The sequence below is a fragment of the Coturnix japonica genome, unplaced genomic scaffold, assembly GCF_001577835.2.
Source record: "Coturnix japonica isolate 7356 unplaced genomic scaffold, Coturnix japonica 2.1 chrUnrandom527, whole genome shotgun sequence".
In the NCBI taxonomy this organism is placed as follows: Eukaryota; Metazoa; Chordata; class Aves; order Galliformes; family Phasianidae; genus Coturnix; species Coturnix japonica.
In genome coordinates, this window is record NW_015439911.1 from 24,369 (window position 1) to 39,423 (window position 15,055).

Below are 15,055 nucleotides of genomic sequence, written 5' to 3' on the forward strand. Positions count from 1 at the left end.
TGTTCCCCCCCCCTCCCCATTCAGCTCCATTCTGACCCATATCCCCATGCAGAAGGATGTGGGGCTGATGGCCGGGGCTGCAGCCTTTCCAGCTCTAACAGCACAGTAAGTTACACACAGAGACCCCCCCCAAACCCAAGACCCCCCCCCCATCCTCTTTGTACCCCCCCCATGGCTTTCAGGCCCCCTTCAGGCTGCTGCCTGCCCTATAGATCATGAGGAGCGACTCTTTGGGGCTGCGTTGTGACCCCCCCGGCCCAATCCGCCCCTCATCACCCAGAGCTCCAGAAGCAGCAGAGAAGCTCCCAGTGGTACAACAGCTTCCAGAAGCTTCACCTTCACCCTGTGCCCTCGGGCCTTGTTTTAATGGAGGCGCTTGTGCTCCTGCACCCAACTCTGCTGCTGGTTACAGCTGTCGCTGCCCCCCCGGATTCCATGGGTCCAACTGTGAGCGTCGGGCTGACCGCTGTGCCAGCAGGATCTGCCTGCACGGTGAGTGACCCACAGCTCCTCTGTAAGCACCACTGAGCCCCACTGCAGCCAGTATTGATCCATCCACATCCAACATTGACCCATCCAACATTGAACCATCCAACACTGACCCAACCAACACTGACCCATCCCATCCATTGACCCATCCCATCCATTGACCCATCCCATCCAAAATTAACCCATTGCCATCCATTAACCCATCCCCATCCAATATTGACCCATCCCATCCAACGTTGACCCATCCCCAACCAACACTGACCCATCCAATATTGACCCATATCAGCCAACATTGACCCATCCCTTGCCAGCATCAACCCATCCCTATCCAACACTGACCCAACCAACACTGACCCGTCCCCATCCAACATTGGCCAATAGCCATCCAACATTGACCCATCCCTATCCAATACTGACCCATATCAGCCAAGATTGACCCATCCCCATCCAAAATTAACCAATCCCATCCAAAATTAACCCATCCCCATCCAACATTGACCCATCTAACATTGACCCAACCAACACTGACCTGTTCCCATCCAACGTTGACCCATCCAACACTGACCCATCCCATCCATTGACCCATCCCATCCAAAATTAACCCATTGCCATCCATTAACCGATTCCCATCCAATACTGACCCATCCAATACTGACCCATATCAGCCAACATTGACCCATCCCTTGCCAGCATCAACCCATCCCATCCAACACTGACCCATCCCCATCCAATATTGACCCATTTCCATCCAACACTGACCCATCCCCATCCAAAATTAACCAATCCCATCCAAAATTAACCCATTGACATCCAATATTGACCCATCCCCATCCAACATTGACCCATCCCCATCCAATATTGACCCATCCCCATCCAAAATTAACCCATCCCATCTAAAATTAACCCATCCCCATCCAACATTGAGCCATCCTCATCCAATATTGACCCATTTCCATCCAACATTGACCCATCCTCATCCAATATTGACCCATTGCCATCCAACACTGACCCATCCCATCCAAAATTAACCCATCCCATCCAACATTGACCCATTCCCAACCAAAATTAACCCATCCCCATCCAATATTGATCCATCCCATCCAACACTGACCCGTCTCCATCCAACATTAACCCATCCCCATCCAATATTGACCCATCCCCATCCAAAATTAACCAATCCCATCCAAAATTAACCCATTTCCATCCACTCACCCATCCCATCCAACATTGACCCATCCCCATTCAACATTGACTGATCCCCATCCAACACTGACCCATCCCATCCAAAATTAACCCATCCCCATCCAACACTGACCCATCCCATCCAAAATTAACCCATCCCCATCCAAAATTAACCCATTTCCATCCAATATTCACCCATCCCCAACCAACATTGACCCGTCCCCATTCAACACTGACCCATCCCATCCAAAATTAACCCATTCCCATCCATTAACCCATCCTTATCCAACACTGACCCATCCCATCCAACATTGACCCATCCCCATTCAACATTGACTGATCCCCATCCAACACTGACCCAGCCCATCCAACACTGACCCATCCCATCCAAAATTAACCCATCCCCATCCAACATTGACACATCCCCATCCAATATTCACCCATCCCCATCCAAAATTAACCCATCCCATCCAACACTGACCCGTCTCCATCCAATATTGACCCATCCCCATCCAAAATTAACCCATTCCCATCCATTAACCCATCCCCATCCTACATTGACCCATTCCCATCCAGAATTAACCCATCCCTTCCAAAATTAACCCATCCCCATCCAACACTGACCCACTGCATCCAACACTGACCCATTCCCATCCAAAATTAACCCATTGCCATCCAATATTAACCCATCCCCCTCCAACACTGACCCATCCCATCCAACACTGACCCATCCCATCCAACGTTGACTCGTCCCCATCCAATATTGATCCATCCCATCCAACATTGACCCATTCACATCCAAAATTAACCCATTGCCATCCAACATTAACCCATCCCCATCCAAAACTGACCCATCCCATCCAACATTAACCCATCCCCATCCAACACTGACCCATTCCCAACCAAAATTAACACATTGAGATCCAATATTGACCCATCCCATCCAACACTGACCCGTCTCCATCCAACATTGACCCATCCCCATCCAATACTGACCCATATCAGCCAATATTGACCCATCCCATCCAACACTGACCCATCCCATCCAAAATTAACCCATCCCATCCATAATTAACCCACCCCACCCAACCTTGACCCATTTCCTCCTCCCCCCGCAGGTGGCCATTGCCTGGATCTGGGTCACAGCGTCATCTGCAAATGCCACCCGGGTTTTTCAGGCTCCCGCTGCGAACACAACGTTGACGATTGTAACCCCAACCCTTGTGCCAACGGCGGCACCTGCGTGGACGGCACCAACAGCTTCAGCTGCTCCTGCACGTTGGGTTACGCTGGGGTCGATTGCAGGCAACGAGCTGATGCTTGTGCCTCGGGGCCTTGTCTGCACGGCGCCACCTGCTACACTCACTTCTCAGGCCACGTTTGTGCCTGTCCACCCGGTTACATGGGGCCGCGCTGTGAGGAGGAGGTTGGGGTGGGGGGCTCCTCTGCCCCCCAACGTCAGCCCCCGGCTCCTTTGGCTCTTGCTTGTGCCCTCCCCATTGCCCTGTTAGGACCTGGGTTGGGTTTGGTCTTGGCAGCTCGAGGGTGGAGGAGGCGGCCGGAGGGTGAGAGGTGAGTGGGGCTGATAATGGGGTGTGCGGGGGGGGAGACCCCATGATGTCATGGGGGTGGGGGGCAGATGAGCAGCAGCTTAAAGGTGTTTTATCTGCTGTAGGTGGTCGGCACATTGGAGCCTCTGAGGTACCCCAGGCCTCAGCCTTTCCTGGGATGGAGCAGCAGGCTGCCACGCTCCCTGCTACACAGGTAGTCGGAGGGGGGCGGCTGGGAGGAGACTGGGGGGGTTAGAGAGGGCTGGGGGAGGCTGGGGCGGGATTGGGGGCGTGTTTGGAGAGGAATTTGGGGTGGTGTTGGCGTGGGGGATTGGTAGAGCGGCTTGGAGGGGGGTTTATTGGGTGTCGGCGCGGAGATATATAGAGGAAGGGACGGATACGATTGGGGGTTAGAGGGTGAATTGGGGGGCTGGGAGGGTTGGGGGGGTTTAGAGAGGGCTGGGGGAGGCTGGGCGGGAGTTAGAGAGGCTGGGGGGGCTTAGAATAGGTGGCTGGGGGGGCGGCTGGGGTGTGATTTTGGGGTGGTTGGAGGTGAATTGTCGGGGTTGTAGGGGTTGGGAGAGGGCTGGTGGGAGGCTGGGGTCAGGGGGGCTGGAGGGGAATTGGGGGGGGGGGTTGGAAGGGACTGGGGTTAGAGTGCGGAATTAGGGGGCTGGCGAGGGGGTGTTGGGCGGGGCGTTTACGAGAGGGCTGGGGGGAGGCTGGCTTGGGGGGTTAGAGAGGGGGCTGGGGGGCTTTAGATAGTGGGCTGCGGGGCGCGGGCTCGGGTGGGAATTGGCGGCGGTGGAGAAGAGAATGAGGAGCGGGGGAATTGGGGGGTTGGAGACCGGGGCTCGGTTGGGAGGCTGGGGGGGTCCAGGGGGGCTGGAGGGGGAAATGCGGGGGAAGGCGTTGGAAGGGCTGGGAGGCCCGGTTAGCAGGGGAATTTGGTGGTGTGGCTGGGAGGAGGTTGGGGGGGGTCTGGAGTGTTAAATGGGATGGGTTGCCGCCATTGTGGGGGCCTGGGGGCGGGGGTTTGGAGGCGAATTTGGGGGGGCGTTGGGGGGTTTCAGCCCTGGTCATTCTTTGTTCCCCTCTTTCAGGGTGTGAAGCAACCCAGTAAACAGAAGCTCATCCCCTGTTTTGGGGGGGGGTTTATGGCGGTACTATAGAGGAAGACATATAGACCCCCGACGCCCCCAAACCAATAGGAACACAGAGGTACGCAGATGACCCATGGGGTTGGGGGGTTCCCTATATTTCCCTTGATTTCCATTAAAATTCCCGTATAAGTCGTATCAAAAAAAGCCCCCTAAAAACCCCATTTCATTCATTAATTGTCATTAAAGAAGAAGCCCCTCAGTGGGTGCAAAAGCAGCTTGAAATTCTCATCAGCCCCCCCACTATTTCGTATTGGGGGGGGGTGGCAATCATAAAAGAGCCTGGGGGGTGGTGGGGGGGAGGTTTGATTGATGCGGGTTAGTGGAATAAAGCCCCTATATATATAAGAGAAGGATAGAAATGGTCACAATTTTGGGTCTTAGAAAAGCTCGTTGTGGCGTTAGAATATGGTCAATTTTGGGGGGAGAAAAGCTCCTTTTAGGGGAAAAGGTGCCCATTTAGTGGGATGGAAATGAGTCAATTTTGGGGTAACAGAAAAGGAGCTCATAATTTGGGATGAAAAAAGGCCCATTTTTGGGGTGGAAATTGTGTCAATTTTGGGGATTGGGATGAAAAGCACGGTTCATGTTTGGGGGGGAATGGTCAATTTTGGGTTGGATGTTGAAAAGCCTCTTTTGGGGCTGGGAAATGGTCATATTTGGGGAAGACAAAGGCCCCATTTTGGTGGGGCCAAAATGGGCCCCAGTTTTGGGTAGAAAACTCTTCAGTTTGTGGGGGCGAAAAATGTCTTATTTTGGGCAAAAAGTTGAACATTTTTGGGTACCCAAAGAAGTAGAATATCTAGTCATTTTGTGGTATAGAAAAGCCCCATTTAGGGCGTCAGCAGACGCCTCATGTTTGGGGCGCCGGGTAAAAACCAGCGTTTTTGGGTTCAGGCTTCAGCGCTGCTCATCAGCTTCTCTTTATCGGCGCTGGATCTTCGGAGCTGCCAATATCGGGTGGTGGCACCACAACGGGTCAGAACCAGAACCACCAGAACCAGCAGGGCCAGCAGCAACAGCAGGGCCAGCAAAAAGCAGCTGAGAAATGGGGGGGTACGGTCGTTACTGTAATGGGGGGGGGGATATACAGTGTTAATAGTTGGGGGGCGGGGACCACGATAATGGGGGCTGAAGCTCACCTCTGTTGAGATGCCAACTGCTGCTCGGTCACTTAGGAAGGGGGGGGGGGTCAATTGGTGCTGTCCCTATTGATGTTTTGCTCCCCCCCTTCGCGCGCCCCCCATAGTTGCGCCCTTTGCCCCTTTAATACCCATCTCCTATTGTCCCTCATAATGTTCCCCAAGCCCCCCCCTGCCCAAATTAAATTGTCACCCTAATTACCCCCCCTCAGTGACCCCCCGTCCTTTTATTGTCCCCCTGTCCCCAACCCCACATCACTGTCCCCCCCCCCAGTGTGTCCCATGGACCCCCCCCATTAGCATCAATGTCCCAATGGAGCCCCCAGTGTCCCGTAAACCCCCCACCCCCCCCCATTACCTCAAGTACCCATAGACCCTCCGTATTACCAATGTGACCCATAGACCCCCCGCATCCTCTCAATGCCCTCCCAATGAGCCCCCCCATTGTCCCCCCCCACTGTCCTATGGCCCCCCCTTGAGAAAATAACTGTCCCCAATTGGAGCCCCCCCTTACCTCAATGCCCCCCACCCAGTTGGTCCTATAGATGGCCCCCCCATCCTCATAGCTCCGCTCCAAGGAGACCCCCTCTCCCATTTAACTCAATGTCCCTCATGGACCCCCCCTCCATTCCTTTCAATGCCCCCCAGTGGGCGTCTCCCCCATTACTGGACCTCCCCCCATCTCTTTCAGTGCCCCCCCAATGATCCCGCTATAGACCCCCCCCCCCCACCCTCTCAGTTTGCCCAATCCCCAGATGTCCCAATGGAGCCCGCCCCTTTACCTCAATGTCTCCCATGGGTTAAATGTAACCGCCCCCCATTTATCCTCTCTCTTCAATACCCGCCTATGTCCCCATTGAACCCCCTCCTCTATTTGTCCCCCCACTTAAAGTCCCAATGGAGCCCACCCATTCTACCTCTATGTCCCCCAGTGACCCAATAGACCCCCCCCATCCTCTCAATCCCCCCAATGGTCCCAATGGGGGCTCCCCCATTAATCTGACCCCACCCCCAGTGGACCGCCATAGTACCCCCCCACCTATCTCAGTGCCCCCTCTGTCCCAATGGGATGCCCCCATACCTCAATGACCCATATGGACCCCCCCCCATGACCTCTATGTCCCAATGGGCGGCCCCCTCTGCATTACCTGGACCCCCCCCTCCATTCCTTCTCAGTGGCCCCTATTATCCCCCACCAATGTGTCCAATGGAGCCCCCCCCATACTCAATTGCCCCCACTGACCCCATGATCCCCCCCAGTTGTCCCAATGGAGCCCCCCATTACCTCTATTGTCCCCCCAGTGACCCAATAGACCCCCCCCCATCCTCTATCAATGTCCTTGTCCCTAATGGGCCCCCCCATACCTTGGGACCCCTCCGCCACAAATTGACCCCATAGGATCCCCCCCAGCCCTTCTTCAATTGCCCCCCCCCTTTGTGTCCCAATGACCCCCATTACCTCATGCTCCCATGGACCCTCCCCCCATTTACCTCTATGTCCCAATTGGGGGACAACCCCAGATTTACCTGGGCCCCCCCCCCCATTCCTCTCAGTGGCCCGCCTATTATCCCCCCCCAGATGTCCAATCCGGAGCCCCCCCCATTACTCAATGCCCCCCCCACTTGAAGCCCCCAAGAGCTCCTCCCTCAGTGTCCCAATGGAGCCGCCCCATTAACCTCTATTCCCGCCGCTCTCTCAGTGACCTGATAGACCCCCCCCATCCTCTCAATGCCCCCCAATGTCCCAATGGGGCCCCCCCATTACCTGGACCCCCCCCACAATGACCCCATAGACCCCCCCCACCCTCTCCAGTGCCCCCCCTAGTGTCCAAATGGAAGCCCCCCCACCGCCTGTGCTCTATGCGTCCCCCAATGACCCCCCACATATGTCGCCTCCCTATTCCGGTGCCCCCCAATGACCCATGGAGCCCCCCCCCACCCTCTCAATGCCCCCCATTGAGCTCCCACATTGTCGCTCCCCCAATGTTCTCCAATCGTGAGCCCCCTCATTTTACCTCAAGCGCCCCCCCAATGTCCTTATAGAGCCCCCCCATCCTCATAGTGTCCCAGGCAGCCCCCCCATCCTTTCAAATGCCCCCCAATGACCCCATAGACCCCCCCCTACCCTCTCAGTGCCCCCCCAGTGTCCCAATGGAGCCCCCCCATTACCTCAATGTCCCAATGGATACCCCCCCCCCCCGTCCTTTCATGCCCTCCCAGTTGTCCCAATAGCCCCCCCATACTCAATGCCCCCCCACTGACCCCAAGGAGCCCCCCCAGTGTCCCTATGGAGCCCCCCATTACCTCTATGTCCCCAGTGACCTGATAGGGACCCCCCCCATCCTCTCAATTGCCGCCAATTCCAAAATGGGGCCCCCCCATACTGGACCCCCCTTACCCAAAAGACCCCCCTCCCCCACCCTCTGCAGTTGCCCCGCCTAGTGTCCCCAAAATGGAGCCCCCCCACCTTCCCTCTCTATGTTCCCCTAATGTACCCTCCCACTGTCTCCTATTGGTGTCCCCCCAATGACCCATTGGAAGCCCCCCTCCCCCTCTCAATGCCCCCATTGACCCCACATTGTCCCCCCAAATGTCCCAGATGGCCCCCCATTTACCTGGACCCCCCCCCACTTAGTGACCCCCAATGTTCCCAATGGAGCCCCCATTACCTCTATGTTCCACCCCAGTGACCCATATAGACTCCCCCCCCATTACATCAATGGCACCCCCACTGGACCCCACATGCCGCCCCCTCCCCCCCTTATTACCCCCGTTGCAAGCGCTTGCATGACACTCCTCCCTATTGGCTGTGAGTTGCTTTCCTGTTCCCCCGGCAGCCGCCGTAGATGAAGGTCCGGCACTGCCGGGATTCGGGGCTGTAAAACCAGCGCTGGAAGGCGGCGCGACACGGACCCGTCTGGGGGGGGGCAACGCAGTGCTCTGTATTGGGGGGGGGAAATAAGGGGAGGGGGCGACATTGAGATCAATGGTGGGAGCCGACAGCGCCACCCAGTGGTGATACACGGTAATGACACCCAACAGCGCCACCCAGTGGTGATACACGGTAATTACACCCAACAGCGCCACCCAGCGGTGATACAAAGTAATGACACCCAATTGGAACTCAGTAGCGCCACCCAGTGGTGATACACAGTAATTACACCCAATTGGATCCAACAGCGCCACCCAGTGGTAATACAACGTAATGACACACTACAGCGCCACCCTGTGGTGATACACTGTAATTACACCCAAACAGCGCCACCATACAGTAATGACACCCAATTGGAGCTCAGCAGCGCCACCTGGTGGTGATACGTAGTAATGACACCCAATTGACACCCAACAGCGCCACCCAATGGTGATACACAGTAATTACACTCAATTGGGACTCAGCAGCGCCACCCAGTGGTGATACACAGCAATGACACCCAACAACGCCACCCAGTGGTGATATACAGTAATTACACCATATTCAGACTCAGCAGCGCCACCTTGTGGTGATACACAGTAATGACACTCAATTGACATCCAACAGCGCCACCTAGCGGTAATACAAGGCAATGACAACCAATTGAGACCCGACAGCGCCACCCAGCGGTGATATACAGTAATTACACCGTATTGAGACTCAGCAGCGCCACCCAGTGGTGATACATTGTAATTACACCCAACAACGCCACCCAGTGGTGATACGAAGTAATGACACCCAACAGCGCCACCAAGCGGTGATACACAGTAATTACACCCTATTGATACTCAGCAGCGCCACCCAGTGGTGATACAAAGCAATGACAACCAATTGAGACCCGACAGCGCCACCCAGCGGTGATATACAGTAATTACACCGTATTGAGACTCAGCAGCGCCACCCAGCGATGATACATTGTAATGACACCCAACAACGCCACCCAGTGGTGATACACCGTAATTACACTCTATTAAGACCCGACAGCGCCACCCGGTGGTGATACCCGGTAATGACACCCAATTGACCCCCATCAATGACACCCCATTGACACTCACTGTCCCCCAACCCCCCCCCAAACCCACCTTGATATTCGTTGTCCCACGGCGTAGTGACGTCCGGCGCTGGTGCCTTGATGGCGGCTGTGGGGGGGTGTCACTATATGCGTCCATTTGTCCCCCCATTCATCCCCACAGTGTCCCCATTCATCCCCATCTGTCCCCATCTGACCCCCACTGCATCCCCCTTTGGCCCTATTAGGCCCTATTTGGCCCCATTCATCCCCACTGTGTCCCCCTTTGGCCCTATTTATCCCCAGGGGTCCCTGTCTGTCCCCATAGTGTCCCCCTTTGCCCTCAGGTTGTCCCCATTTGGCCCCATTCATCCCATTTTGGTCCCTATTTGGCCCCATTTGGCCCCATTCATCCCCACAGTGTCCCAATTTGGCCCTATTGGGCCTCATTCATCCCCATAGTGTCCCCATTTGGCCCCACAGTGTCTCCATTTGGCCCTATTTGGCCCCATTTGGCCCCATTCATCCCAACTGGTCCCTAATTGGCCCCATTTGGCCCCATTCATCCCCATAGGGGCTTTAAGGGGGCGGAGTCAAAAGGGGGAGGGGTCAAAAAGGGCTGGGCCAAAGGGGGGAGGGGCTTAAAGGGGGGGGGGTGGGCGAACGAAACTGGGGTCCCAAAAGGGGATAAAGGTGTTGATTAAAGGGCCCAAGATCGGCGGGGGGGGCAAAGGGGGCGTTGAGTGCCTAAAGGGGCGTGGCCGCGATAGGCGTTGGGCCTAAAAGGGCGCGAGTAAAAGGGGGCGGGGCCTATCACAGGAAGCGGAAGTGAGATGGAGGGACCACGCCCCCGCCCTACTTCCGCTTTCCTGTTGTAGGGACCCCGCCCCCTTCTCCCCTTTTAAAAGAAAACCCCTCCAAAACCGCCCCCCCCCACTTTATAATTCCCCCATGCAGATCCCCCCAGCCCCGCTTCCGGTCTGCGGGCGGAACGGCCGTGGTACCGTCGGGTTCCGGTTCCGGTTTCCTGCCGGTTCTCCCCCGCTGTTCGCAGAGAAGCGCAGCAGCAGCCCAAACGCCAGCGACCGGCCCGACGCCATGGCCCGCTTGTGACGTCACTACTGCGCGACGCGGAGGCGCCGCCCATGACGTCACTGGCCAGGTGAATTTGGGGCCAGGGTGAGCTGGCCACGCCCACTCTCGGCGGTGGGTTGACTCCACGCCCCTGCTTGATTTGCATGCGGCGCGGTAATGAAGAGGAGGAGAGCGCAAAGGATGAGGGATAGCTGTTAGGGGATTGTTGGGGTGGCTCTACTCAGGGGCTGTGGGGGGGCTGTAGGCGTTATTAGGGCTCTATGGGCGTTCTATTGGGGGCTTATTAGTGGGATCCAGGAATGGGCTGCTCAAGTGAAGGTTATAGTTCTCTTACGGAAGCTCTATAGTGGGTGCGACTATGGGTCTTAATAGGAAGTGTGAGTCGTGGAACGGTGCTGTGGTGTAGTTTATGATTCACTATTGGGGTCTCTATTAGGTCACTATGGTGGTGCTACTTAGGTTACTATGGGGTTCTTTATGACACTATGGGATTCTCTAATGGGCACTGTTGGCTCTATGGACCCCTCCTATCATGGGCCACTAGGGGTACCCAGCTATCAGTTTGGGGGCACTATTGGGGACTCTTATAGGACACTATGGGGTTCTATAGGGCACTATGGGGTTCTATAGGACACTATAGGGTTCTATAGAGCACTATAGGGTTCTATAGGGCACTATGGGGTTCTATAGGACACTATGGGGTTCTATAGGACACTATGGGGCTCTATGGGGCACTATGGGGTTCTATAGGGCTCTATGGGGCACTAAAATGGATCCAGATCATCGTTAACAAAAACCACCATTTTCTTCTAACACCACAGACCCCAAAAGCAGCAGAAATAGACCCAAAAAAGAAAGAGACGGCGCTATTTACAATTTATTACAAGTCGCAAAAAAAAAAAAACCCAAACCAAAAATAGCCAAAAATCGCTTTTTTTGCCCCAAAAAAATAATAAAAGAAAAAACAACCAAAAAATGCCGATTTTGGGGTTTTTTTGTGTGTAAAAATGGGGATTTTTAATAGAAAAAAAAGCATTTTTTCGTACAAAGGGGAGAAACGCACCCAAAAGTGCCTTTTTTTGGCCCAAATTTCCCTTTCTAACACTTTTATCTATTTATTTTGGGGGGGGATTGGGTCAAATTACCCAAAATTGGTGGAATTTCACCCAAATTTGTGGTGGGTGGGAGTGAGGAAGTTCGTGTTACTTTGTGGTAATGGGCTTTTGGCGGCCATTTTGGCGGCCATTTTGGGGGGTATTTTTGGGGTCATTTTGGGGCATTTTGGGGCTTTTTGGGCATTTTAAGCCCTTTTTGGGGTATTTTTGGGCATTTTGAGGCTTTTTGGTGGCATTTGAGGCCATTTTGTGGGGTATTTTTGGGGTAATTTGGGGCTTTTTGGTGGCTTTCGGCGGCCATTTTGGGTCTTTTGGCGGCCATTTTGGGGCATCTGAAGCCAATTTAGGGGGTATTTTTGGGGGCATTTTGGGGCTTTTTGGGCATTTTAAGCCGTTTTTGGGGCATTTCAGGCCATTTTGGGGCCATTTTGGGGCTTTTTGGTGGCATTTGAGGCCATTTTGTGGGGTATTTTTGGGGTAATTTGGGGCTTTTTGGTGGCTTTTGGCGGCCATTTTGGGGCCTTTGTCAGCCATTTTGGGGCATCTGAAGCCATTTTAGGGGTTTTCTTGGGGGGCATTTTGGGGCTTTTTGGGCATTTTAAGCCCTTTTTGGGGTATTTTTGGGCATTTTGGGGCTTTTTGGTGGCATTTGAGGCCATTTTGGGGGGTATTTTTGGGGTAATTTGGGGCTTTTTGGTGGCTTTCGGCGGCCATTTTGGGGCTTTTGGCGGCCATTTTGGGCCCTTTGGCGGCCATTTTGGGGCATCTGAAGCCAATTTAGGGGATATTTTTGGGGCAGTTTGGGGCTTTTTGGGCATTTTAAGCCCTTTTTGGGGTATTTGAGGCCATTCTGGGGGCATTTTGGGGCTTTTTGGTGGCATTTCAGGCCATTTTGGGGGGTATTTTTGGAGTAATTTGGGACTTTCTGGTGGCTTTTGGCGGCCATTTTGGGGCCTTTGGCAGCCATTTTGGGGCATCTGAAGCCATTTTAGGGGGTATTTTTGGGGGCATTTTGGGGCTTTTGGGGCATTTTAAGCCCTTTTTGGGGCATTTGAGGCCATTTTGGGGCTTTTTGGTGGCATTTCAGGCCATTTTGTGGGATATTTTGGGGGTAATTTGGGGCTTTTTGGTGGCTTTCGGCGGCCATTTTGGGGCCTTTGGCGGCCATTTTGGGGCATGTGAAGCCAATTTAGGGGGTATTTTTGGGGGCATTTTGGGGCTTTTTGGGCATTTTAAGCCCTTTTTGGGGTATTTGAGGCCTTTTTGGGGGCATTTTGGGGCTTTTTGGTGGCATTTGAGGCCATTTTGTGGGGTATTTTTGGGGTAGTTTGGGGCTTTCTGGTGGCTTTTGGCGGCCATTTTGGGGCTTTTGGCAGCCATTTTGGGGCATCTGAAGCCATTTTAGGGGGTATTTTTGGGGGCATTTTGGGGCTTTTTGGGCATTTTAAGCCCTTTTTGGGGTATTTGAGGCCATTTTGGGGACATTTTGGGGCTTTTTGGTGGGATTTGAGGCCATTTTGGGGGGTATTTTTGGGGCAGTTTGGGGCTTTCTGGTGGCTTTTGTCGGCCATTTTGGGGCCTTTGTCAGCCATTTTGGGGCATCTGAAGCCATTTTAGGGGTTTTCTTGGGGGGCATTTTGGGGCTTTTGGGGCATTTTAAGCCCTTTTTGGGGTATTTGAGGCCATTTTGGGGGCATTTTGGGCTTTTTGGTGGCATTTCAGGCCATTTTAGGGGGAATTTTGGGGTTAATTTTGGGCTTTTTGGTGGCTTTTGGTGTCCATTTTGGGGCTTTTGGCGGCCATTTTGGGGCATCTGAAGCCATTTTATGGGGTATTTTTGGGGTCATTTTGGGGCTTTTTGTGCATTTTAAGCCCTTTTTGGGGCATTTGAGGCCTTTCTGGGGGCATTTTGGGGCTTTTTGGTGGCATTTGAGGCCATTTTGGGGGGTATTTTTGGGGTAGTTTGGGGCTTTTCGGTGGCTTTTGGCGGCCATTTTGGGGCATTTGAGGCCATTTTGGAAGGGATTTTTGGGGCAGTTTGAGGCCATTTGGGGCATTTTGGGGCATTTTAGGCCATTTTGGGGTATATTTTTGGGACAGTTTGGGGCTTTTTGAGACATTTTAAGCCATTTTGGGGGCATTTGAGGCCATTTTGGGGGTTATTTTTGGGTCTTTTTCAGCCATTTTGGGGACTGGGAATCTTCAAGAACACAAAAACCACCCAAATTTGCCCAAAATGAGCCCAAATCCAAGACAAAATTCACCATTTCTACACAGATTTTGGGGCTTTTTGGGTGTTTTGAGGCAATTCAGGAAGTTTTTTCCCCACATTTTGGGTCATTTTCACCACATTTTGTCCACTTTTTACCTATTTTTACATTATTTTTTTCCCAAAATTTACATTATTTCCCCCATTTGGGGTTCATTTTCTCCACAATTTCCCCATTTTGGGTCATTTTCATCACATTCTGCCCCATTTTTACCTATTTTTACACATTTCCCATTAATTTTTCCCCAAATTTTACACATTTCACCTCATTTTTCCCCAGTTTTGCCCCTTTTCCCCCCAATTTTTCCCATACTTTCCATATTTTACCCATTTTCCCCCACATCTCACCCCATTTCCCTCCACATTTTGGGTCATTTCCCCCATTTTTTGGGTTATTTTCCCCACTTTTTGTGTTATTCTCCCCCATTTTAGATTATTTTCCCATATTTTGGGGTAATTTCCCCCAATTTCGGGTTATATTCCCCACATTCTGGGTTATCCTGCCCATATTTTGTGTTATTTTCCCCACATTTGGGGTTATTCTTCCCCATTTGGGGTTATTCTCCCCCATCTGGGGCCATTTTCCCCACATTTTGTGTTATTTTCCCCACATTTTGGGTTATTCTCCCCCATTTTGGGTTATTTTCCCCAATTTTGGGGTTATTTCCCCCCATTTTGGGTTATTCCCCCCACATTCCATACAACATCCCTCCCAAACTCCCCACCTTTCACCACCATTCCCCTATAACCCCCATACAAGTCCACTTCCTGACCCCCAAAAACCATCGCAATCCCATAGTCTCCTTTGTCCCAAATTCTGCCCTTTTTCACTCATTTTCAGCTGCTCCTTCCACTGCTGATGGCCAACACTGCCCTACAACCACCTCTACAGCCCCACAACTGTCATGACAGCCCAAGAATAACCCCTATAGCCCAATGACTAACCCTATAACCCAACAACCAGCCCTATAGCCCAACAACAGCCCCTATAGCCCAATGACCAACCCTACAACCCAATAACAGCCCCTATAGCCCAATGACCAACCCTACAACCCAATAACAGCCCCTATAGC

General features: G+C 53.2%; 1 protein-coding gene and 1 long non-coding RNA gene across 2 annotated transcripts; one reads left to right on the plus strand and one right to left on the minus strand.

Moving 5' to 3' along the window:
- Positions 1-6: 6 nt before the first annotated feature.
- DLL3 (delta like canonical Notch ligand 3) lies at positions 7-4,331 on the plus strand (the record flags this gene model as incomplete). The annotated part of the gene is made up of 4 exons (XM_015850762.2): positions 7-105; positions 213-492; positions 2,790-3,243; positions 4,325-4,331. Coding segments are annotated over 4 exons (840 nt in total), but the record flags the coding sequence as incomplete, so codon positions are not given.
- Positions 4,332-8,341: 4,010 nt separating this feature from the next.
- Positions 8,342-9,709, minus strand: LOC116652656. Its single transcript, XR_004305797.1, has 2 exons — positions 9,577-9,709; positions 8,342-8,463 (listed from the first exon to the last, which is right to left on the minus strand). It is a non-coding gene; the product is annotated as an uncharacterized LOC116652656 (long non-coding RNA).
- Between the last annotated feature and the right edge of the window lie 5,346 nt (positions 9,710-15,055).